The following is a 26,312-nucleotide window of genomic DNA, read 5'->3' on the forward strand; positions in this document are numbered from 1 at the left end:
ATTTTGGAAATACCAGAAATTATTACTTGGAATATGTTGTTTTTTTGTTCTTATAAATTGATCAATAACTAAAATGTTTGGTGCAATCGTATCTGAATGATTTCATAAAAATACTAATTGTTTTCAACACTGATGATATATGGAGGAGTACTCCCATTGTCAAGAGAAACCTGCTTTATGTTAGAAATTGACTAAGCATTAGTCAAGTCCGTTTTAGTATATCAGGGGTAAACCTGCTAATATTTTTGCTCCTTATTTGTCAATTTATTTCCAGATATATTGATCATTATTTTTGGTGTCTAATCTGGATAAGACATTCCTCCTCAGTAAGGCTTTGTCCTGTTAAAAATCGAGGAGCAAGAGCCTCTGTCCTTACTCGACTTTCTTCCCTTGGGTTTTACAATCCCAAGGAGTACCTCGGCATGATGTTTTATCCAACACATATAGACATAGATCATATCTTAACCTTGTTAACAGATTAGATTTTCCTGGCCTTGTGTATTATCTGAGTCAGAATCATCTGACAAAAGGATCTACCTAAAAAGAAATATTTTTTTTAAAATTCTGCATTTGTGGGTCTTATGTTCCATTTAACAATTCATTCTCATAATTCTAGTTTTACACTAGACTAACATCTAGTCTCTGAAAAGAACAAATCTTACAGAAAAAAAAAACAGTTGTGGAACATGTTAAATTATCTTAATAAAAATATTACAAAAAGGAGCCCAGAAACCCTTCATTTTCAGATACTGCAGTAATCTAGACTTGCCAAACATTATAGACTTGCATGGGCTGTATTGGATATATTTGTATTCCGGGTCTGTATAACAGACTAGTTCTATACACTGATGCTTTGTTATACTGATGCGACCCGTGAAGATCTGGGGTAGAATAGGTCTTCAGCAACCCATGCTTGCTGCAAAAGGCAACTATGCTTTTCGTAAGAGCCGACTAACAGGATCAGGTGGTCAGGCTCGCTGACTTGGTTGATGCATGTCATCGTATCCCAATTGCGTGGATCGATGCTCATGATGTCAATCAGTGGATTGTCAGGTCCAGACTCGATTATTTACAGACCGCCGTCATATAGCTGGAATTTTGCTGAGTGCGGCGTTAAACAACAAGTAATACAATTTATACTGATGCTCACACAAAGCATATCACTGACAATATTCCATGGATGCGAGGAAACCAGCTGATGAAAGCAGCATATTTAATCCAAGCCGCCCAGAGCATCTTGTATCAGTCTGTATGTAAACACTGGAAGGTGAGCCAGCCTACACTCAGCCCTCTCCCCTGAGGCCAGGGCTTCTCCCAGCCTTATGCTGGACAGGCTATATATACACGCAGATGTGTCTGCCTCAAGAACAACATTAACATCATCACTTCCTGAACAGCTGCCCCACACAGCAGAGATGCTGGGGAACTGATGGGGTAAGGGGGAACTGCTGGGGTAAGGAAGACCTGCTGTGGGTTAAGGGTATATTGCTCGGGTGAGAAGTCAAGTGCTGTGGGTGAGTTCTGCTGGAGTGAGGGGTGAGCAGATGGGGGTGGGGGTGAACTGCTGGGGTGAAGGGTGAACTGCCGGAAGTGAGTACAACTGAGGTACTTTATGACTCATGTTTCAGCATTTTGATGTCACTGATCTCTTTACTATTAAACTATACAGTAAACTATCTTCCAAGACCATCACTCCATTGATAATCATTGAATATATTAAACATTATCTGCAGTTCTGACAAAAACAACAGTGCCTTCTCAATGATCAATGCAATTTCTGGAGCCACCCTCATTAACCCTTTATTTTCTCCTGTGCTGGAGTGAGGTCGTACACTGGCAGACAAACAGGTAAGAGTGGTAGCAAACCACAACGACAAACTGAGTTCGGTTCCCAACTCAACACCATCTAAGAAATCCTTTACTTTGTCCATCCTGTGTGAGACGATACTGACAAGCAGCAAAATCAGTTTGATGTAACATCTCTCCATATATAACACAAAAGTTACAATTGTTGGAAACTGGGAGAGGGAACCAGGGACTTTAAATCTAAAATCTTAACTTAAATCATCCCTTGATTTTCATTCTTCATTTCAACCGCTGACGTTAAATACAATATTTGACATTACTACACTACTTCACTTCTAAGCTCAAACCATATTGTTGCAGACCACCACCCCCTGGACCTCCAACAACATTCCACAAGCAGTTCATAGCATTCTACCAATTTCCTACATCAAATTGTCCACATATCCTTGTTCCTCTGACACTCTTCATTTAACCCTCCCCACCCCATCATCTTGTACAATATCTATTTGTCCACCATCTTCCATTAAACATAATTCCTCTTATCCTTAATATAATATTTTCACATCATACAACACAGGTGATCATGAACAACCTACCAATGTCCAGAAGCTTGATCATAATTTTTCCAGAGAGTTTGAAAGCTGAAAGGGTTAACCAACACATGTGACTTGTTAGCGGACAGCCTGCCTCCTCTAAGATACTTTTAATAGTCAGAAAATTACAGCGTAATACATGTGTATCATGTTAGAGAGCAGCACAAGGTTTGGTTGTCTGTCAAACAAACAGAGAGTATACAGAGGCCCCGAGGAAGCACCTGTTCCAGCTGGGATATGTACATGATTCAGATATTGACGCATGTCAATCATTGGCGCAAAGAGTTCCAGCAGAGTTATAATGATATCTCCAGACAAGCATGGAAAATACAGGTTTCTGAGCCATGGGGATTGGCTCCATCTAACTACTGAACTGATGAGGGAAAGAAACATATTTACCACAGTCAGACCAATAACAACACCAGGCTAACATATGCAGAAAAAATTATTCTTGTAATCAAAGACACACAGACACACAGGCACATGAACACACACACACTCAACAAACCCTAGGCTAACACATACTCCAAGAAAGCTTTTATTACACAATAAATGTCTCTGTTTAACAAATAAATCAAATAGCTAGCTAGATTTGTCTATTTTTACCATCACAGCTAGGTTTGATTAGATAAAATGCAGTCCTGATGCAAGATTCCAATGACCCATACTTTTCAAAGTAAGTTATAAAAAGAAATTTAGGAGTGTTTGACGGCACAAAAATAGTTTATTTTTGTCTAGAGACTATTTTTGAGGCAACTACCTGAGCATGAAAAGGTCAATTGATCTAGAGTATTCAAATAAATCAGTCGGCCCAGTCGTCTAATGCGTTGGCACGCCAGAAACCTATGATTGTGGGTTTGAATCACGGTTCGCCCCAATTATGTTTCTAGGTTTGTCAGCACCATACCCGTGCTCGTGGGTTTCACCGAAGTGGTAAACATCTGAGACCTGCATCACTTTGTGCTTTCCTCCTACATTAAGCTGACACGCCGTTATTTAACTGGAATACTGTTAAAAGCGGTGTTAAACCCAACTCACTCACTCACTGAAAGGAAATCCTCAAAAGTAGAGGAAAATCTTTGTCAGATTGGACATGCAAGTTCTTATCCTCACATGTTCTATTGTTTGTTTGTTGCTTTATGCCACACTCTAGCAATAAGATGTTGGCATGTCAATAATAGATAAGTCTGAACCACACAAACCAGTGACTGATATAATTAACAACGTTCCACGCCATCAACTCGATGACACACAATCAAGTCACCAAGCCTAACAACACAATCCATTCAGTCACGTCTAATGACAAGCATAAGTTCTTGACGGTCAATTCCATCCCCGAATCCCCACATGACCAACACAAATTCCTCCAAAATGAAGAGAATTTTCCCATTCTCTAAACAGGATCCGCTCACTTTGAACAAGCCCTTTCGGCATCCCCAAGTCTGAAAACATCATCACTTTTCAAGCTCAAGCAGATTAATCTTAATTTTTAACATTGTGAAAAAAAGAATTAGAGGTCCTTTCATATGCTCCCCATTGAGCTGAGAAATACATTCAGGAGCACACTTAAAAAGGCCTTAAGTTTGGTGGCTCATGTTTTTTTGTTAAATGTGTACCATGAGAGCACACTGATCCATTGACCTGGGCAATAACGATATAGCACTATGAGTATACCAGGAGGCATGGAATTTGTCCAATTTGGCGCTACAGAAATGTACCTTTATTATTATATAAAGCTATTGAAATCCGAAACTGTTCCTACACATTGAATACGGAGTGGGGCAACGACGACAGACAGGGTGACAGCAGCTATTCTTCCTCCAATGAGGAAATACCCCCAGTGTATTCATGTGGAAGTTCCACCTATGTGTGTGTACAAATACCTTCTCCAACCTGACCCATACAATCCTGCCATCTACCACCTAAGGGGCCAACTCAAAAGTTTGATGTTGGATAATAAATTTATTCCTTGAGTTTTAAGACATGTCACCAACCACCCATAACGTTAAGTTGGATTCCTGGCCACTAAGGCCTCGTTGTGTCACACATTCTTGTGTTTTGTCCTGCTTTTTTGCTGCGTTGAAAATATCCTTTGTAAGATTTATAGATCAAATCTGCCATTCCTTATTACTCACTGCACTGAAAGGACTTACCGCTAGTGCCAACGACGACAAAACCCTACCTCATGGAAAGACCGGATGAACTTAATGACAACCAACAGGATATGAATCAAAAGAGGATTGATGAAATAGGATCACAGTTTTTGCTTAGTAGATTTACTTCATAAAACATCGAGATAATGAGAAATCAGGTAAGTTGATATTGTCGGATGGAAACCCACCGCTCTCACCCCTCAAACTTAAGGAAACCATTGTATCATCGTATGTCATCATATCCCAACTGTGTAGTTCTATGTTCTTTGTGTTATCAATGGATTGTCTGATCTAGGCTTGAAAAGCTACAGTGAGTGAGTGAGTGAGTGAGTGAGTGAGTGAGTGAGTGAGTGAGTGAGTGAGTGAGTGAGTGAGTGAGTGAGTGAGTGAGTGAGTGAGTGAGTGAGTGAGTGAGTGAGTTGGGTTTTACGCTGCCAGTTACATCCCAGCGTGTCAGCATGGGAGGAAAGCCTGAAATAATGCAGGTCTCCAACGTTTACCACTTTGGTGAAACCTACGAGCATGGGTATGGTGCAGACAAACCTAAAAACATGTTTGCACCAGCACCTTAGACAACTGGTCCCTGCATGCCCCCCCTATTATCTACAGACCGCTGTTAAATCGATGGAATATTACTGGATGGCCATTAGCAACAAACAAACAAACTTAAGGAATTAAGATTTTTAATCCAACATAGAACCTTTGAACTGGTCCCTAACCAGCCTGTTACTATCGCCTCATTGATCTCCAAGTTGATATGCCAACACCCTTCATACACAATACATACGTACACACATATCTCTGATCTACCATTACATGCCCCTGTGAGCATAAAAACATTTAATAGCCAGTAGTTTGCTGTGATGGACTACAAAGACGAGGCAATGTTCCTGTATTGTGTCTACAGCTTTGCCTACAATGCATCAGGTAAACAGCCTGAATGGCTTCGTTTGTTGTACGCCAAGTCAAGTGTATATACAAAGAATAACTCTTCTGTACACCATGAATACTGTGGTCCATACTGTGGTTCATACTGTGGTGCATACTGTGGTGCATACTGTGGTCCATACTGTGGTGCATACAGTGGTCCATACTGTGGTCCATACTGTTGTGTATACTGTGGTGCATACTGTGGTCCATACTGTGGTGCATACTGTGGTCCATACTGTGGTGCATACAGTGGTCCATACTGTGGTCCATACTGTTGTGTATACTGTGGTGCATACTGTGGTCCATACTGTGGTGCATACTGTGGTCCATACTGTTGTGTATACTGTGGTCCATACTGTGGTGCATACTGTGGTCCATACTGTGGTGCATAATGTGCTGCATACTGTGCTGCAACCTGTGGTCCATACTGTGCTGCAACCTGTGGTCCATACTGTGGTGCATATTGTGCTGCATACTGTGCTGCAACCTGTGGTCCATACTGTGGTGCATACTGTGCTGCAACCTGTGATCCATACTGTGGGGCATACTGTGGTGCAACCTGTGGTCCAAACTGTGGTGCATACCTTTGGTGAATACTGTGGCGCATACTGTGGTCCATACTGTGGTGAATACTGTGGGGCATACTGTGGTGCAACCTGTGGTCCAAACTGTGGTGCATACTGTGGTGAATACTGTGGCGCATACTGTGGTCCATACAGTGGTCCATACTGTGGTGAATACTGTGGTGAATACTGTGGTGCATACTGTGGTGCATACTGTGGCGCATACTGTGGTCCATACAGTGGTCCAAACTGTGGTCCATACTGCAGTTCATACTGTGGTCCATACTGTGGTGCATACTGTGGTGCATACTGCAGTTCATATAGTGGTCCATACTGTGTTGCATACTGCAGTTCAAATAGTGGTCCATACTGTGGTGATACTGTGGCGCATACTATGGGGCACAATGTGTGACAAGCTGCTATATATCTCTTGAAGCTTATACAATTTTGTCTCGACAAACACAATATTCAGGGTTTCAGATCGGTTCACTTTTGAGACACTGACTTACTGTCATACAAAATGTCCTAAAGATACAGTGATAGAAATGAACTGTTAAGTCCACTTAAGTCCTTATAATGACAACATATAGCAAAACCCTTACTAATGGCAAATATCTACTAGTCTTTATCATACCTAACTATTAGGCAGTTTTGCAAGGACTATAGGACTTGTGCCGATCTCTAACACTGAGATATTTTACAATTTTATACAGGTATAGAAGAATGTCCTATCAAAATTTGCAAAAATCATGAATGATAACATTTGTCTCTAGCAAATCACTCTTTATTACACAATTTCCTACATGTTCTAAACAAAATAAACACATAAAAACTTTTTCTCCTTAAGGATTCATTTTATCATGTTTATCATTTGGTTGGTTGGTTTGTTGTTTAATGCTGCACTCAGCAATATTCCTGCTATATGACGGCGGTCTGTAAATAATCAAGTCTGGACCAGACAAACCAGTGATTGATATCATGAGCATCAATCCACACAATTGGGATCGATGACGTGCATCAACCAAATCAGGGAGTCTGACCACCCAATCCCGTTAGTCGCCTTTTACGACAAGCATAGTCGCTTTTTACGGCAAGCATAGGTTGCTGAAGACCTATTCTACCCCGGATCTTCACGGGTCTCATGTTTATCAAAGTTGAAAGTATGAACCCTACAGCTATCTATGTCCATTATTCATACATGCAACTTTCATGTTTATCAAAGTTGCATGTATGAATAATGGACATAGATAGCTGTAGAGTGTGTTATTGATGAAAATCAAATCAAACTTTTACCAAGTGATCATAAAAAGGAAACACAATGTCTGAGTTATTGGCAAGACTTCAGGGAGGTGGAAGACGGTTATTTAAATGTGAAGAAAAAATATCCCCAATAAAAGATGAAAGCCAAGATTACACAAAGAATAATTCTCTTTGTCAATTGATAAAAATTTCTTGCAAGAAGAGCAAATCAGGCATGTGGATCACTTCATCTTAAACACTGTAATATTGTATCGCCAAAGATCTTTAGTACAAGGTGCTTTCGAGTGGCGGACTCCTTCAATTTGGACCGTGGCAAAGCAATTGCCAAGTAGTTTGGCTTTTCAGGGATTTATCTAGACCTGCTAAGCAAATGTCAGTAAATATTCCTAAATTGGAATCACAAATTTTCCAATTCCTGTTATATAGACATAACTAATGTCATGGCTCTGTGGAGGTGTCTTCCATTTCACTGACCAATCTGAACAAGATTACAATTTTTTTCCCAAAATTGCCTGCCAAGGGTATTTAGTTTGGAATCCGGGATAAATCCCTGCTTCCATACCTAAACTAAGCCAAGAAACCAGAATAAACCCCCAACATGCTCAATGCTGAACAGATTCAGTCAATGATAAATCATCTGAGAATGTCACAACAATATAACTGGTTGAGTGTAAAGTCCTTATCTCATACACTTCACTTACTCATGGAAATGGCGATGTATAGTGACAACACCCTTTTTGTACAGATCCCAAGACTACGGACACCTCTACCTTCTGTTGGGAACTTGTATACATGGGCACATTATTCCACAGGGTACTATGATTTGTTATTCTGTAAATTTGTTAATCCTGATGATTACCTGGGAACGGTACTGTCTGGGTTAATACGGTTCACTCACTGACTGTACCACATCACAAGCACCCAAGGAGCCCCCAAGGAGCCCCCAGGGAGCCCCCAAGGAGCCCCCAGGGAGCCAGGAACTGATAACATGTAGTAGTGATGTTGTGTATATCAACTTTCTACACCACCACCCACATGTTGGTATGAAGTGATATACCATACCTAGTTACAAGTCACAAACAGGCCTCTATGTAGCAGAGGAACTCCCAACAACATCAAGTAACCTTACATTAAGCAGGATGTCGCGTTTTACGTTGCGTCCAAGATTATTTCACTTATATAGCGACATGCATGCACATGTGTGTGTGTGGCTGCTTGTACTAGTCCGGACAAATGCCAATTTCATAGTGCAAGCCCACTGAGATAGTATGCAACAGTTTAACATGAATACCCCACATGATACTGACTCTGAGCCAACCAGACCTTGCACCAGGCAGGCTAACAACAATTACTATCTTTTAACCTTAATTGATATGACGTGGCCGGGAATCAAACCTATGACCTTCCGCTCATCGGGCAGACGCTCCATCCACTAGACCACTGAGGCATTCCATCTCACAGTAGCTATATTACGATATCCTGCATGTGAGCACTATATTTGTAAGTTCATATGAAAACGATAACATGTATGCACACTATATCCCTGTGTTCCTGACAAAAAAAGAAAGAAAAATAAAGAAAAATAATGATTGATTGAGTACGGCTTTACGCCGCTTTTAGCTATATTCCAGCAATATCACGGCGGGGGACACCAGAAATGAGCTTCACACATTGTACCAATGTCGGGAATCAAACCCTGGTCTTCGTCGTGACGAGGACGAGTGAACACTTTAACCACTGGACTACCAGACTCCCACCCACCCCCCCACCACCCCAAAAAAACAAAAAAAACAACATGAAATAAATCTCATTCTCCATGCCGAGAATGGGACTTCAACACCATGGACCACCTTACATTATGCTTGATATCATCTCACAGAAGCTATACTACAATATCCTGTCATCAGTTGTCAGGAATTATCATTGTAGATTAAATGCCATCGTTTCCCCATGTTGATACAGTGCTATCTTCATTGAGAGGCCTGGCCAAGGATTTGTACCATCATGAATGTCATGAGTTATCTAACTAGACTGCATCCAGTCTTGACAACGGGGCTGGATAGTCAGACTGGGTGATGTGGTGATGCATATCATCGTATCCCAATTGCGTTGGTCGATGTTCATGATGTCAATCACTGGACTGTCAGGTCCAGCAATATCACGGCAGGGGACACCAGAAATGGGCTTCACACATTGTACCCATGTCGGGAATCGAACCCGGGTCTTCGGCGTGACGAGCGAACGCTTTAGCCACTAGGCTACCCGACCGCCCCCCATATATCTGGAATATTGCTGAGTAAGCATGACACAACAATACAAAATGACTTGTCATTTCCCTTCAGTGCAGGTGTTTTCATTTTTGGGTATCTATCATCTCTCATCATAGGGACAAGCAACCAATGGCCAGTGAATTTAAATGTGTGAAACTTCCTTAAATATCACCAGAAACAACATTAGATTTAAAAACTTACATGACTTTGTCACATGGTTGTCCATTGTGTTAAAGAACTATTCTAGACGTGGAAAATGAGATATATAATTTGATTTTTGCCCCCTATTTCTTTTTCTTTCTCTTCAGGTACAGAAGTATATGGTTAACATACATGTCATCATTTTCACATGAACTCACAAATATCGTGCCCACATACAATTAATTACATTTTACATGTTTACAATCATCATTATATATGTTCACAGGTATCTTGTACCTTGTAGTGATGATAAATTGAAACTTATATTGGTTTCCGTATAATCTCAAATAGGAATGTGATATTACACAAAAATGGTACCCTTTATTCGTAAAGCCGGTGGCAGATGGACATGATGGACCAGAAGTTGAAGAATTTTGTTATATTTATTTCCGCAAGGATGTTCATGTCATGAAAGTTCCATCCTTGGCCACTTTGTAGTTATGGATAGTGAGATTACAGCTATGTCTTTCTGCATGACTGTTCATGTTAAATCTTCTGTCAGTTTGTAGTGATGGATAGTGAGATTATAGTGATTATTTCTACCAAGTTGTCCATGTTAATCCAAAATGATGAGCTGATGTGATGAACATTCACTCAATCCATCACCACCAAAAACCCAACTCACAAAAAGTACCAAAGGAGACTGAATCTAGTCCTTTCCACTTCACCGTGGACCAATTAAAAGGAGGTTTTAACATTTGGGTGAGAAATTCTCCATCTAGTTATACCCTGTTGGAGGTGATGGGGCGGCATGCCACCTGTCGGGCCTGACTGATTGACTTGATAAGGTAATTCTCCATCTCCTCGTCACTGTGCTCTGACCCTGATAAGTCACACAACCACTGGGTAACTAACTGCTAGACCAACACTTAGTCTCTGAGAATATACTATTTACATAGAAATGACTAACTCTTAAATTGAAAAGATGAAAAAGTGAGATGGGAGATGCAGAGCCTTTGGAATTGTAGACTTGCTTTATGTAATAGCATTACAGGAAGTGGTGGGTAAATAATATAGTTCACGGACAGTGAGACTGTGGGTTCAGTTGGAAGGAGAACAGCTCGGTAAAGTTGGACATTCCAGGTGGTACAGAGGATGGCGTATAACAGTGCTCTGGAGATGACTGAACTTACATTACAATGGCTCGGTGGCTTACATTGCAGTAGTCCACAGTAATGCCAGTTGAATAGTGTCAGACCACTGAATTACCATGACACACTCAAACATGGATATCCCTCTCAGACACATTAAGCTGCCTCAGAGCCGGACATTCCAGCCAAATCCTAAACAACCAATCTGACTCTTGTTTCAGTGGTTCAATCCATGACATAGTTATCTCTCCAGAACTGCAATAGCCAATGAATACATCAAAGGAGCTGCATGTATATAAATAGATCACATACAGATAACAACTTCTGGCATCTTGAGTATCTTCGTGAAGTTTTCATGGTTCTGTCCCACGCTTTCATTACTAAATAGTTCTAAACATGCTAAATAACGCCTCACTTTTTTAGACAATTTTCATTTTGAAACAGTCTCATTTTAATTCCTTTATTACAAATGCAGCGTTAGAAATTGGCACTAGTCCTATAGTCCTTGCCAAACTGCCCAAAAGGTATCCTTAGGACAAGCAGAAATTTGCCCTTTTTAAGGGTTTTGCTATATGTCATCATTATAAGGACTAGTGGGCCAAAAATGTTAGTTTCTACCGCTGAAATGTTTGTTTATCTATCGTTTAAAAACCGACAATTATTACAGATATATGATGGCTGCCTGTAAATTGATCCTACTCCATACAAACCAGTGATTGACATACCGAGCAGCGACCAGTCGCTGTATGATTGCAAGCACTCAACCAAGTTTCCCCACACAATCCATATAGTTGTCTTTCAAGACAAGCATTGTTTGCTGGGCACCTGTTCTACCCCGGAATCCCCGCTGAGGACTACAAATGTAGGGGCAACAAGTTACATGTTTGGATCTCTCCTGTTTAGACAATCTTAATTTTGTAAACGAAACAAATAACTATTGAAACTTCCGACTATGGATCAAAGTGTAATTAGAAATGTCTGTTTTTCAAATTTGTTCATTAATTATCATAATTAATTACAGTATCTTACCGACAGAGAAATCTGACTTGACCAAATGCAAATTCATCTTCTATAACTCAAATTTGCAAGGGAGACTGAGAGAAGTCTACCTTGGATTGATCTGCTGATTACCAATCATAATTATAACTTTACCAGATGCCACATGCTCTTGTGAGGGAACAGTTTCAATCTTCAATACAACACTTAAGTGTAAGTTAAGACCATACAGCTCCCTTGAGCATAACCTTCCACAGGAGACCAGTGTCAGTCTAGACACCACATGGTGTCACCATAAAGCACAAGATACGATCAAGCAGCACACGCGGGGATTGGATTGTCATATCAGCCACTATAATAGGATTAGGATGGCCTCTTTATATTGCTCTGCCAATAATGCTAGTGTATGAATAGAGGGTTTACATATCTTGATTGAATACCGGCTTTTGTAAACTGCGTCTTAGCCGTTTACTGTGTGCTGAGGATGAGAGGGACAATACTTAGTGTCTCTCTCTCTCATCGTTGATGGTAGGAGGTAGATTCTTGCCTTGTGTCACATCGTAAAGGCCGGTATTAAAACCAGTGTTCAGATTAAGGGGGTTCCTGGGGTCCTTCAGGTCTTTGGTATTTCATTCAAGGGAACCCTCAATCTTTACCTTTCAACATTAGGGTTTTGACAAGAACCCTTAAGTTTCATGCTTAATTTCGAACAGTTTTTGTAGGACATAAAATTAGATTTGAAAATTGACAATCAACATCATCAAGGGTCCCCTAATTTTTCAACTTCCAGCATTAGGGTCATGATAAGGACCCCTTGATTTTTATGCTTAATTTCGAACACTGAAAACCATTATCATCCCCTTCGAACTCCAGCCACCAGATGTTATCTACAATGCTTCAATGTTGAAGCATGCGATGAGGCTAATGACATATTGGCTCACAGTCCCGGAATCATATTATTTCTTCCCAGAACTTACTGTAAAGCTATAGCCCTAAATAAAGCAAGTCTAAATTTTCCACAGGATCACGGTCTGTGATCATCCACAAGAAAACTGAACCTCCCATCTCACTGGGACTCCTTTTCAAATGCTTGTAATTTTCAGGAAATCTATAACAGACCATTTCTTAACCGATAAACAGAACACTCCTTGCTACAGGATTAATGAGATCAAAGGTGAATGTAACCAATTTAAAAAATTCACCTAGTTTTAAACCCACTTCAAGCAGGTTTCAAAATTTATTTATGTCCAGGGCCCACTTGCACAAAGCGATCTTAGCGCTAAGATGATCGTAACTCCATGCTTTAACATAGGCTTACAATAGTCGTAGCGCTAAGATCGCTTTGTGCAAGTGGGCCAAGGGCTCCGTTCCACAAAACAATCTTAGCACCAAGGAGCTCTTATTTCCCATGCTTTAAAATAGGCTTACAATCGTTGTAGCGCTAAAATCGCTTTGTGGACCAGGTCCATGGAGTGCTTGATAATTGCTGCTACAGTATCAGAATCGCGGGACCCCTAAATCCATAACTTGTAACAAACTGATTCTGTCAAAGACTCAAGGACTTTCAGGCCTAATTTTGGACACTCCCATGTCTACATGTTCTTCAGGAATTTATTATTTCCATATTTGACCTAACCTCTGCTGGAATGACTGCTGCAGAGTCGGTGGACTGACTCCACACACAGACAGAGTGGAATATGATAGTCTTCTGTTGGAGTGCAGGTCAGTCTGACAGTAGCGCTAGGCTGACACTGCCGCCAGCACATACAACTGTTTTATTCATTCATTGCCTGGTACTGAGTGAAGTAGCAGCACTTGGTATTCACCTCTTCCTGTTTGGACATATCCTTCCCTAGTCATCCATCCTGTACTCATGGTACTTGCCATGCTTACTCATTACATTTCCTTTACATGTGCAAAGTGTTGGTGACTTTACCATATTTACAAGACATTTGCGTCTTTATTTTGTGAGAAATTCCTTTACTCATTGCCACACTTTCACACATATCATATCATGCATATTCAAGGCCTATCATCTTACCATTTTTTGTTTGTTTGTTTGTTTGTTTGTTGTTTAAAGCCAAATTCAGCAAATTCTAACTATATGACAGCAGACTGTACATAATCGAATCTGGACCAGATTGTTTTTTCTTTGTTGTTTAACGCTGCACTCAGAAATATTCCAGCTATATAACTAATCAAGTGTGGGCCAGACAAAACAATGATTCATATTATGACCAACAGCCCTCCTCCTTGGGGCCCATTTTTTTGTTTTTTTTTGTTTAATCCCGCACTCAACAATATTCCAGCTATAAATTCCAGCTGTAAATAATCGAGTCTCGACCAGACAATCCAGTGTTTGACATCATGAGCATTAGGGCTGCAACGAATAACCTATGAGGCGAATACGATTCGTATCACCAATATAGGGTTATGAATACAAATATTAATTCACGAATACAATAATAAGTCAGCAGTTGATGTATTATTTGTTATATTCAGTGAAATATTAACAACATAAATTATTTGACATGGTTTGTTAATTATCTATATTATACATTTATATACTGCACTTGTCAAGGTACTTATGTCTTAGTATCTGCTCAAATGCTACAATGACCAGACCAAATTCCTGTCAAATTAAATATTATAAGAGTGTTGTCTTTAAAGAAATCTATGCATATCATATGTTCTTATGGACCTTTTAGGTACAGGGTATGTAAATGCACATGATTGCATATTCATAAATATTCGATTCTAGTGGCAACGAATAACGAATTCAATTCATAAATGGATACGGTTCGATTCACCGAATACGCGAGCGAATCGTAATGGCCCTAATGAGCATCGATCCACGCAATTGAGATACGATGACACCCATCAACAAAGTCAGCAAGCCTGACCACCCGATCCCGTTAGTCGCCTCATACGACAAGCATAGTCGCCTTTTAAGGCAAGAATGGGTTGCTGAAGACCTATTCTTCTGCCCCAGATCTTCACGGGTCGAGTCTGGACCAGACAATCCAGTGATTGATATTGTGAACAACAATCCATGCTGTAGGGGAATAATGACATGCAATGACCCAGTTATAACAAGGCTTAGGTTATTCCGGGTTAGAATAGGTCCAAACCAACCTATGGTGGTCTCCCTGAGGTGATTCCGGGTTAGAATAGGTCCCCATCAACCTATGGTGGTCTCCCTGAGGTGATTCCGGGTTAGAATAGGTCCCCATCAACCTATGGTGGCCTCGCCGTGGGGATTCCTGGGGTAGAATAACTCCCCACCAACCAATGCTGGTCGCAAGATGCAACTTAATGAATTGGGTGGTCAGGCTCAGTCACTTGATTGATTACATGTTTGGCAGGGATCATTGCTCACATTATCGATCACTGTGTTGCCTGGTCCAGAATTGATTATTCACAGGCCTCCGTCATATAGCTGGAATATTGCTGTGGCGTTTAACAACAACAAACTCCCATCAGTGACAAACGTCCCCATCATATGATGTAATATGACACACAGGGACACAGGGTTCACACGGGAATACCCAAGTCCTACACTTCATCAGCGGTCTCTCTTCAATACAGCCCCAGCTGACAGCCAGGACTGAAGCAGGTCGAGTCAGGAAGTGCCTCCACCTCACCAACACATGAAAGGCCAGTCCCTGGATTCATCCAATGTGTTTTGCTTTCTGCTTCTCCAACCAGCTGCCGTACCCAACTCCTGCTTCTCATTACAGGACAAGTTTATTACTGTTCAGGTGTGGCAGTGCCCTCAGGAAGCTTACAGACCTATGTTCTCATTCACTTAGGGGGCTTTCTATTTATCAGAACCTGAATCGAAAACCTGGATTAGACATTTTTAGTCCACTACTCCTTATAATGATGGCAATGTTTTGCAGTTTGGCAAGGACTGTATGACAAGTGTCAATTTTTAACAACCTGATTATATTAGTCACACAGATTATATTAGGTCGCGACCTAAATGTTTTCATCACATCTGATGTTCACTGAGTGAGTGAGTGAGTGAGTGAGTGAGTGAGTGAGTGAGTGAGTGAGTGAGTGAGTTAACACCAAGGAAAGCCTGATATGCTGCTGACTGAGAGGGTGAGCAAGTGAGTGAGTTGGTGGTTGGGTGAGTGAGTGAGCATGTGAGGGAATGAGTGAGTCAATAGGTGGGTGAGTGTGTGAGGGAAGGAGAGAGAATGCACATCACAAGATGCACCAAGAATGGGATTAACACATTGTCCTCATGTGGGGAATCAAAACATGGACTTCGCCATGATGAAGTTATCGATTTAACCAGACTACCCAAATAACCTTCCAATTGAAATGAATAAATTTGGGTGGGGTTCCCAGGAAATTTTGGACAAAACTTTACTTTCCATTTCCTGGTGTTATCGGAGTCACTATTTCAGAAATAGCTACAAACTGACATTCAATGTGAGGACGAGGAAGCTGCTATGTGAACATTTATGGAGACAGTTTCTACACAAATAAAACCTACACAAAGAGCCAACAACACAGTTTAGTCACACAAGGAAACTGAACTGTGTCAACATATATATCAACTTAACCATTCAACATACCCACTTCTTCGGGAGTTTACACTTCATGGATATTAGTTTTTATTTTATTTGGTTTAAATTCCTAAACTGAAAGTTAATGGGGGGAAAATGTAAATAAATATTATAATTTAAAAAAAATAATTTTTTAGCACTGCCCACCAAAAACGTTTTGTAATAGAATAAAAAAGTATATTTTTAGAATCTTTCAATACTGAGACGGCTTTGCCATCAAATTACACAGAAGGATTCGCTTCTGCAATATGTTATGTGACAATGCAGTGTTGATAGTAGCAAGGGTACTCCTGCAACATCTAAGATTCTTGTCATAACACATTTTTTTATTTTTCTCCCTACCAAATTGAATTTTGGGGGTGAACCAACTAAAAAAAGGCCTCACTGAGTGAATAACTTTCAGCAACATTCCCGCAAAACCCAGACCTTCAGTGTGACATACACACGCCTTAACCACAAGGCCTCCAACTTTCCGTAACAAACACATCCTCTCTGCCACATCCACAATTATCTATATTTCAACACACGAGTGCCAGTGGGTATTGTACCAATCATAAATGGATCGGACATTCCCCTGTATTGGCAATATCACAGGGTCTGCCATACACGATACAATCTCCAGTACATCCCAATATGTCCACCAAACACAGCACTTCTGTGAAGCAAGATGTTTAATATGTGAGATATGTGTAAACAGGGGTAGATTGACAACAAATTTGTATGTAGCCTGCAGGCACTGCTCCTTATAAAAGATACCTGCCCCTTCTCCAAACTACCTGGCCTACAGCTATATGGTGGACGCCACTAAGTGGTTGAACCTGACGTCGAGTACCAACCTAACGGGGCTCTGAAAATTATAAAAAACTTCTCACCCCTAAAACACTTTTTCCTGTACACTGAGACTAAATCTTGGCTTCAATTTGCCTCATTTCATGGCGTTTAATGAGCAAAAAAAAGGTAAATGTACACAACATTACAAAATGGCTGCCAGTTGTCATTCTACCGAGATGATCGACATACATGTATCTCTTTCTTTGAGTTAACCATTCACACAACCTTTTCTCATCAAAATTACATGATTCACCTGTAGTGTCCAAATAGAAAAAATAAACTTATATGAAGAATGGGAGAAAATCTGACTAGCCAGACTGGCCATCTACGTTCTACAAGCTCATTGTAATTGTAACTGGCCATGGGCCAACAGGCCAGCAGTTAAATCTACCCCTGGTGTAAACATGTTTCATGGAAATAACCACAGACCTTGTGCTGTATATAAATCCATCATCACCTGCAAAGGTCAGTGCCTTATCTAACAAGTTGACCATATTATTATCATATCAACAAATGCCTTGATACTCTTCATCACGTAATGAGGAACTCGTCCCTGAGGATAATGGGCTTAATAGGATGTTTCAGCAGTTCATCTTGTCACGATCCTAATTTGACCACATATGCAATGCAGGAAGTTTATTCAGAAAAATAGAGGATTCCTGGCGGGATTGGGGCATAATTTGATTGTTTGTTTGTTGTTTAGCACTGCACTAAGCAGGAGTCCATCTATATGACAGAGGGCAGGAAAGAATTGAGTCTGGACCAGACAATCCAGTGATCGATATTGTGAGCAATGATCCATGCTGTTTGGGTACAATGACACTCAACAGTCACTGAGCCTGACCACTTGATCCATTTGGTTTCCTTTTACAACCAGCTTATGTTGTGGGGCACCAATTCAACGAAGTATATAGCACAAAAATCTGGGCCCATGAAGTAAGTTCAAAGGGAGACCAGGAATGAGTGACAATGTCACAGAGTGCTAGGGAACTTGTCTAAGCTTGGTCCCCAATGCATACTTTATGTTCCAGCCACAACAGCATCAACACACTGTTCTTTGTTGACCAAAGGTCAAATCTGTTTTCCTCATCTACAATGGGACATATCACAACAGTAAATCCATGTCAAGCCCTAAAAAACACATAATGTGACCTTCCTTCCTGTTTTCTAAGTTTCACTCTCTGGTCCTATTCTCCCAATCCATGCTTCTCAACAAAACTAGAAAGCTTCATCAAGTTGTTTACAATGCATGTACAAGACTTACAAAATTGAGAGAGCCCCAAACATTTTGCTCTCCTCCTTAATGGTTCATGGACAAAGCACCAAAACCTGGTCAGACAACACCCTAATGAACACAACAGAACCTGGTCAGACAACACCCTAATGAACACAACAGAACCTGGCCAGACAACACCCTAATGAACACAACAGAACCTGGCCAGACAACACCCTAATGAACACAACAGAACCTGGTCAGACAACACCCTAATGAACACAACAGAACCTGGTCAGACAATACCCTTGGAATCCTCATCATCATTGTCGTCGTCGTCATCATCATCAAGATAACTAGCAATAACATCTTCATCTGAATCAACATTACAAACACAAACATATTCAACTGAACTTCAATAGCATCAAACATGCCTACAGATAAACCTTTCCTTGAATAATCATCACCATTACCATCCAAATAATTAGATTTTTATTATACATATTCATATAATGATATTAAAGAGCCTACAGAAACCAGCATTTGAATAACCATCTGCATGATAATCATCACTAACCTCTCCATCTGAATCTAAATAATGTTGCAGAAAGGCTAAATTAACAAATGTCCAACAAAAACAATTCCTGATACTGGTGTTTAAATTAAAATTCCACCCAAAGTCATTTCAAACCATAAAACCTGTAAACTTCAAGGCAATACCAGGAAAGTGAAGTCATGTGTAGGACGAAGATTAAATCCATGGACAATTGACTATTCCAATGACTTTAGTCGTCATCAGCATGCAAATTGGAAATGATTGATCTGCATTGTGTCATCTGCTTCAATCAACACATCAGGCAGAGCCTGGGGTCATAAAGGATGCTCTGCTGCCATTGTGGGGCCATGCATGGCTGGCTGCTCATCCCCCTGTCTAGACAAGCACAGTGAGGCCGGAGACATGCACCGGAACATTGTCTACTTTACATCCAGTGTTGGTCATATAACACATTATGATGCATAGCACCAGTAGGGCAAGATGCTATTTTCTTGCAAACTGATTAAGGACAGTTGATGGTGAGGGAGAATTTTGTTGGAAATCTAAAGATTTTTTCATGTGATGACAACAAAATTATGGGAATTATTCAAAATTACATCTGAGTCTGTAAGTGAGGCAAGTGTATGACATAAGATTGGTTTAATAAACAAACTGACATAAAATATGATTTTTTAAAATAAATATAATGTTTAGTTGAATTTTGTTAATATTTCTTTTCAACCACATGCATCAGATTGTGATCAAACATTTTGTAATCCAACTGACAAAAAAAAAGATTCAAGGGTACTTTATGTGAGAATTCCTTAAATGAAATCTGACTTTCAACTCTTAATTTCAAGTCAAGGCATCAGATTGTCAGTGTGCTTGGGTCATGGAACATGGAAAACTTCCACTTCATTTTGGAGCAGAGGGTCTACTGGTGTAATATATATCTGACTCCAGCTTATCGATTACATGACACAGATAATGCATTCTCTCTCAACATCTGTACTGTACTGTTTCATAGGCATTACTTTGAAGTTGACGGATGACAAAGTAGACACAATTTATAGATAACAACTTCTTTAATACTGTAAAGGCGACTTTTCGGTATAGATCCTTATACAGACACAGGTGAAATACTTAGCATATTAGCAGCTGTTCATTGTTTGTGAAGAGGACCATAGCAGCATGAAATCAGCAGGGTATGAACTCGGTGTCACAAATATGATGTTCATTGTGTCATAATTGTAAGGGTGTATGGACATAAGCCCTAATGGACAAAAAGCCCTAATGGACAGAGGACCTCTGGGACCTAACCCCCAACCCCCAAGGACAAAAGCCCTATAAGCTTCATTAGTAAAGAAACAGAAGATATAAGTCACACTCAGTGTTGTTCTGAGAATAACTCTGCGTCCTAAGGCCTTCGTACAGCTGCACTCCCATTTGATGTAAGTCTTTCCGGTAGCAAATAAACCATTTAGATGTTTTATTAATTAATACTCTGAAGCTTCCCTCATCAATGGTTGATTTTACATGTCGTTTAAACCCCTGGGCGTTTTAACAACATTTATTTAATGTTGTTAGTAGGACATTTACTTATATAAATGGCAAAATAATAGCTGATAGCTCAGGTAGGGTTTTTTACCCATCTGTCAAATAAGGGCTTCTGCCCTAAGGGGACTTTGTCCCAGGGGGTTTGTCCACGGAGATGATGTCCATGAGGGCTCTTGTCCTACACTGATTTTAAGTGACATCAATAGAGTAACAGAGCTGATTTCACCATTTACAAACAGGACACCAACATATTTCTACATTCTCTCAGAAAAAGACTTTGAGTAATATAAAGAGTAGCTAAATCGCATCTTGGAATCAGTGTCGGAAATAACTGCCTGCCCACCTGCCCGTGACTGGTAACTTTTCTGTCGGGCTGCAAGAAAATGTCCTCCACCTGCCCCACTATCTGGCAGATAATTTTACGACTACTTACGTATTCAGTTTTATCATGATTTCTTGTAGATTCTCAAGTAATTGTTTGCACTATTTCAACTAAATCAGTAAGTTTTTTGCAATTTTTCAATAATAATAATGTCTGAATGCGGGCAGGTAACTTTGAAGATGGCAAGGCAACACTTATGGGTCACCTGCCTGACTGTCTTGTTAGGTTTTAAAATTATTTCGAAGACCGCTAGGAATTACAGATAATCTGTCCCCCGCGATTCCTGCCAAGGCTCGGAACTTCCAAAATTAATTCACTGTGGCACTGATGGAGATGCCACATGAATACCCAGTGGGATATTGTTTTGACATCAGAGGCAATTCCAGGACATACGCAACATCCCCTGCTGTCAGGGTACGATGACACACCATCAACCCAGTCACTGAGCCTGACCATACCATCCAATGCAGTCATCTCTTACAATAAGAAATAGTGGTGTGGACCTATTCTTACCCGGGGCCACACGGTCAGAGAACAAAGAGGTTAACACTTCTGTTTCAGCCAGTGCCAAAGCCAAACATTATAGTCTATAGAAATAATGATAGTCATCAGTAAAATTAAAGTGATCGGGACTAAATCATCACATCATAAGGTCACATGAATTGGGAATTGTTGTTACTGACATTTGCCGCAGATTGAAGACTGAATGTCAGCCTCTGAATGAGACCAGATAATTCACTGGAAGGAAAAGACAGATCAAAAGATATTTTCCTGAAGACAAGCCACAGACTAGTGACTAAAGTTACAGACTGCCATCCAAGGACAGTTAAAAATATTCATCAGTCCCTCCTTACAAACACAACATGTCCAAAGGTCAATGACATGAACCACGTGAACAACACCGGAGACAAACATCTACATCACACACGTCACAAACGGATGGAGGTATTCCATTTCCCAGTGTAACCTGTGGAGGGCTGATGCTTGAGGACAGGACTATCAACTAAAGTACACTATCCACTACACACATAACTCCCCTTACTGACAGACATGAAACAAGACAAGACACCAATTAGCATAATGCCTCAAGGCAATAGCTTGCAATTAGGGCTATCTTTAGGCTTCTACCATGTCTACCTCTACGACAGGACAGATTAACATTTTTTGTTTTGTTTGTTAATATTCGATAAAATATTCCAGCTGTATGACGGTAGTTTGTCAATAACTGAGTCTTGACAAGACAAGCCAGTGTTTGACATCATGAGCATCGATCTACACAAATGAGATATGAAAATATATATCATTATCAAATAAGTCAGGAACCTGATCTTTGTAGTTCCCTCTGATGGGTCTTCACGGGTATCAGATTAACAATTATCTGGATTACGAAGTATTGTTAAGTATCACGTTCAGCATATTCCCAGACAGTCAGGGGTTAATATTATGAGCAATGTCACGCATCATAAGGAAAAGATCACATGCAATCAACCAATCAATGAGGCTGGCCACATACACAGCCTTACCAGCCATCCTCCTTCAGTTATAGATCTGCACAGGTGCCCCATAGACATCGAGCCAACCCCCTGTAACAGGTCAGACTGTGTGGTCAAGCCCTCTGTATCGGGTCAGACTGTGTGGTCAAGCCCTCTGTATCAGGTCAGACTGTGTGGTCAAGCCCTCTGTATCAGGTCAGACTGTGTGGTCAAGCCCTCTGTATCAGGTCAGACTGTGTGGTCAAGTCCTGTAAGGCTGTATGTCAGGTCAGCTTGTGTGGTCAAGCCCTCTGTATCCAGTCAAACTGTGTGGTCAAGCCCTCTGTATCAGGTCAGTCTGTGTGGTCAAGCCCTCTGTATCCGGTCAGACTGTACGGTCAAGCCCTCTGTATCAGGTCAGACTGTGTGGTCAAGCCCTCTGTGTCAGGTCAGACTGTGTGGTCAAGCCCTCTGTATCAGGTGAGCCTGTGTGTTCAAGCCCTCTGTATCAGGTGAGCCTGTGTGTTCAAGCCCTCTGTATCAGGTCAGACTGTGTGGTCAAGCCCTGCATGTCAGGTCAGTCTGTGTGGTCAAGCCCTGCTTGTCAGGTCAGTCTGTGTTGTGAAGCCCTCTGTATCTGGTCAGCCTGTGTGGTCAAGCCCTCTGTATCCGGTCAGACTGTATGGTCAAGCCCTCTGTATGAGGTCAGACTGTGTGGTCAAGCCCCCTGTATGAGGTCAGACTGTGTGGTCAAGCCCTCTGTATCAGGTCAGACTGTGTGGTCAAGCCACCCTCTTTCAATACCTAGACATAGCCTCATGGCAAGACAAACACACATGCAGCCAACCCTTTGTATCAGGTCAGCCTTTGTGGTCAAGCCACCCTCTTTCAATACCTAGACATAGCCTCATGGCAAGACAAACACACATGCAGCCAACCCTTTGTATCAGGTCAGCCTGTGTGGTCAAGCCCTCTGTATCAGGTCAGATTGTGTGGTCAAGTGATTCTCATTCAATACGGACACACAGCCTCACAGCGAGACCCACACACATGGAGCTTGAGACCCACACACAAGGAGCTAACCCTCCGTATCAGTACAGCCCCTGTGGTCAAGCCGCCATAGTGCACTGCACAATCTTCACTGTGTTGGGTCAAACCCACTCCCAGATTCATCAAGGTCAAGACAGTTATTTTGGAAGCACTCTCAGTGAAACCATAGCAGGTAAACCATCCAGCTCGGAGACCTCCATCACCATGCTTACTGCTCCTTCAAATCAATACATTTTTTGGCACCAGAACACTGCTGCAACTTGTGCAGTGCAATTTGTCTGCAAGAGCAACTCCTTCCACAGCATCGAGCCTTATTGTCAGCATAAACACGACATGTTTAATAGGAGAGGTACAAACCGGTTGGCTCTCCAGCCTTCAGAAGCAGTTGTGACTGCCTGATTAGATTTAGCTTCAATCAAACCCATCAGTTTGCTGCTAGTTCTCCACAAGCAATTTCCCACCAAAGCAGCCATATTAGACTTGCACAAGTCTCAATAATTTTTAGTTTAAATCATGATTTCTAGACTTTGAAAATAATAAAAACCAGCTGTCCCTGCAGGAGATTTGAGCACTGTCCACATATCTAGACTTGCCTATTGGGAGGATAGAATTACTACACATCCATGGGCTTATCTTTCAGCACAGCCATGGAGCAAGGCTACAGCCATGTGATCAACATTCTCTTAAACATTCAAGAACTGAAAATCAATAAAATTACATTTTGAGAGTATTGAAAAACTCTATTCTTTTCTTAACATGAATAAAGGTCACGTCATAACATAAGAATCAATAGAGGATTATTAAAATCCTGAAAAGCAAGAATATAGGGACAATATTTTTCCAACAAAGTCAATGGACAAGGAACAGATTAACCGCTGGACTGGTTGTTCCTGCTGAAACCATGCAATGATTATGAAAAATGTGCCACATACCTGATCGCAAATTAAATCCCATTTCTTCTCATCATCGTAGTTTTTAAGTACTTTAGCTTTGTCAGGAGGTAAGTCCATGGAATTCTGAAAAATTAAGTCATTTCATCAGAACATCTCAAATAATAGCAATCATTGTATACTGAAAACAAACATTTGCAAAAGCAGGATTCACATTTTGTACACAAAGCTGCATCTAGTGATGTCATGGTATCTCAAAATATTGATATAATATATTTGAATAACAAAATAAAATTTATATAAATTTCTGTTGCAGAATCATATAAATTACTTAAGATTACCAATTACGATTGTTAAGATGCTCATTGACACAGGCAGACAAAATTCAATCTTAAACATCTAATTGATCAGTCTAGATCGTATTTAGCATTAAATTTATTTATTGCAGATCTATAGGCATTTTTACTTATACACATACAGAGTAATAAATTTGATTATTGATTGATATACCGACATATGATGATGCTTTTAAGACGGTATACGCAGGCATCTATCTGGGATTCCAAACTAAGTGCCCTGCAGGCATTGTGACATTGTTCAAAATTAGATTTTTTTATTGTTATATTTTCTTTAATTCCAAAGAATTGGGAAATGATTCATTCAAATCGGGTATTCGACTGTCATTTGCTGCAGACTTGGGGCTGAATATCTCTACTAAAGTTTCAAATCAATGTGACACCTTGTCATGCGAGTTGTATCCATATAAATCAAACCTAGTCTTTAAGATTTAATAACTATTGCTAGTCTATTCCACCAATCCTCTGGGTGTACAATGGTATAGAAAGGTTGTTGGAAGTTGTTAGGGGGTTAATGGAGGTCAGCCTTCTCTGGTAACCTGTTAATTAACTGATTTTACCAGTCATTCCAACCCTACTACATCAGCAATAACATCTTTCACACAGTAAAAAGATCCTCCACACTCAGTAAAACAATCTAAAACACTTGACAGAAAGTGTGACTGTTGCTGGCAGCTAGTAACCGCAGTACTACACACCATGTAGGTCTCAGGTTACCAATAGTCATTAACACCAGTGGTCCGTGAAAGTAGGGATTACAGCAACAAGCCTATTTCCCAACTTGTGGAGGTTTATGTACTGAGCTAGTAGGTACAGCAGACCCTTGGAAATCTGTGGTTAGGGAGTGATCAACGATAGTGCTCTGTGGGTAGGGCATGAGTACAGTAGCCTCAGTGCTCTGTGGGTGGGGTGTCGGTACAACAGCCCCAGTGCTCTGTGGGTGGGGCATGAGTACAGTAGCCTCAGTGCTCTGTGGGTGGGGTGTCGGTACAACAGCCCCAGTGCTCTGTGGGTGAGGTGTCGGTACAACAGCCCCAGTGCTCTGTGGGTGGGGCATGAGTACAGTAGCCTCAGTTCTCTGTGGGTGGGGTGTCGGTACAACAGCCCCAGTGCTCTGTGGGTGGGGTGTCGGTACAACAGCCCTAGTGCTCTGTGGGTGGGGTGTCGGTACAACAGCCCCAGTGCTCTGTGGGTGGGGTGTTGGTACAACAGTCCTAGTGCTCTGTGGGTGGGGTGTTGGTACAACAGTCCTAGTGCTCTCTGGGTGGGGAGTTGGTACAACAGCCCTAGTGCTGTGTGGGTGGGGAGTTGGTACAACAGTCCTAGTGCTCTCTGGGTGGGGAGTTGGTACAACAGCCCCAGTGCTCTGTGGGTTGGGTGTTGGTACAACAGTCCTAGTGCTCTCTTGGTGGGGAGTTGGTACAACAGCCCTAGTGCTCTGTGGGTGGGGAGTTGGTACAACAGTCCTAGTGCTCTGTGGGTGGGGAGTAGGTACAACAGTCCTAGTGCTCTGTGGGTGGGGAGTTGGTAGGCCATCACTGATGTTATCCCTGGCCACTTAGCCTGCTGCAGCCATAGTAGAT

At 41.1% G+C, this 26,312-nt stretch overlaps 1 protein-coding gene across 9 annotated transcripts in view; it reads right to left on the reverse strand.

The window, feature by feature from the left end:
• LOC124146730 (formin-like protein) overlaps window positions 1-26,312 on the reverse strand; it is a 101,050-nt gene that overhangs the window by 48,618 nt on the left and 26,120 nt on the right. For all 9 annotated transcript variants that reach the window (XM_048390607.1, XM_048390626.1, XM_048390618.1 and 6 more), the window contains one exon: window positions 24,416-24,499. In XM_048390607.1, the coding sequence (XP_048246564.1) occupies window positions 24,416-24,499 (84 nt within the window). The remainder of the gene's footprint in view (window positions 1-24,415; window positions 24,500-26,312) is intronic.

Source organism: Haliotis rufescens, unplaced genomic scaffold (assembly GCF_023055435.1).
Source record: "Haliotis rufescens isolate VD_foot unplaced genomic scaffold, xgHalRufe1.0.p SCAF_10, whole genome shotgun sequence".
In the NCBI taxonomy this organism is placed as follows: domain Eukaryota; kingdom Metazoa; phylum Mollusca; class Gastropoda; order Lepetellida; family Haliotidae; genus Haliotis; species Haliotis rufescens.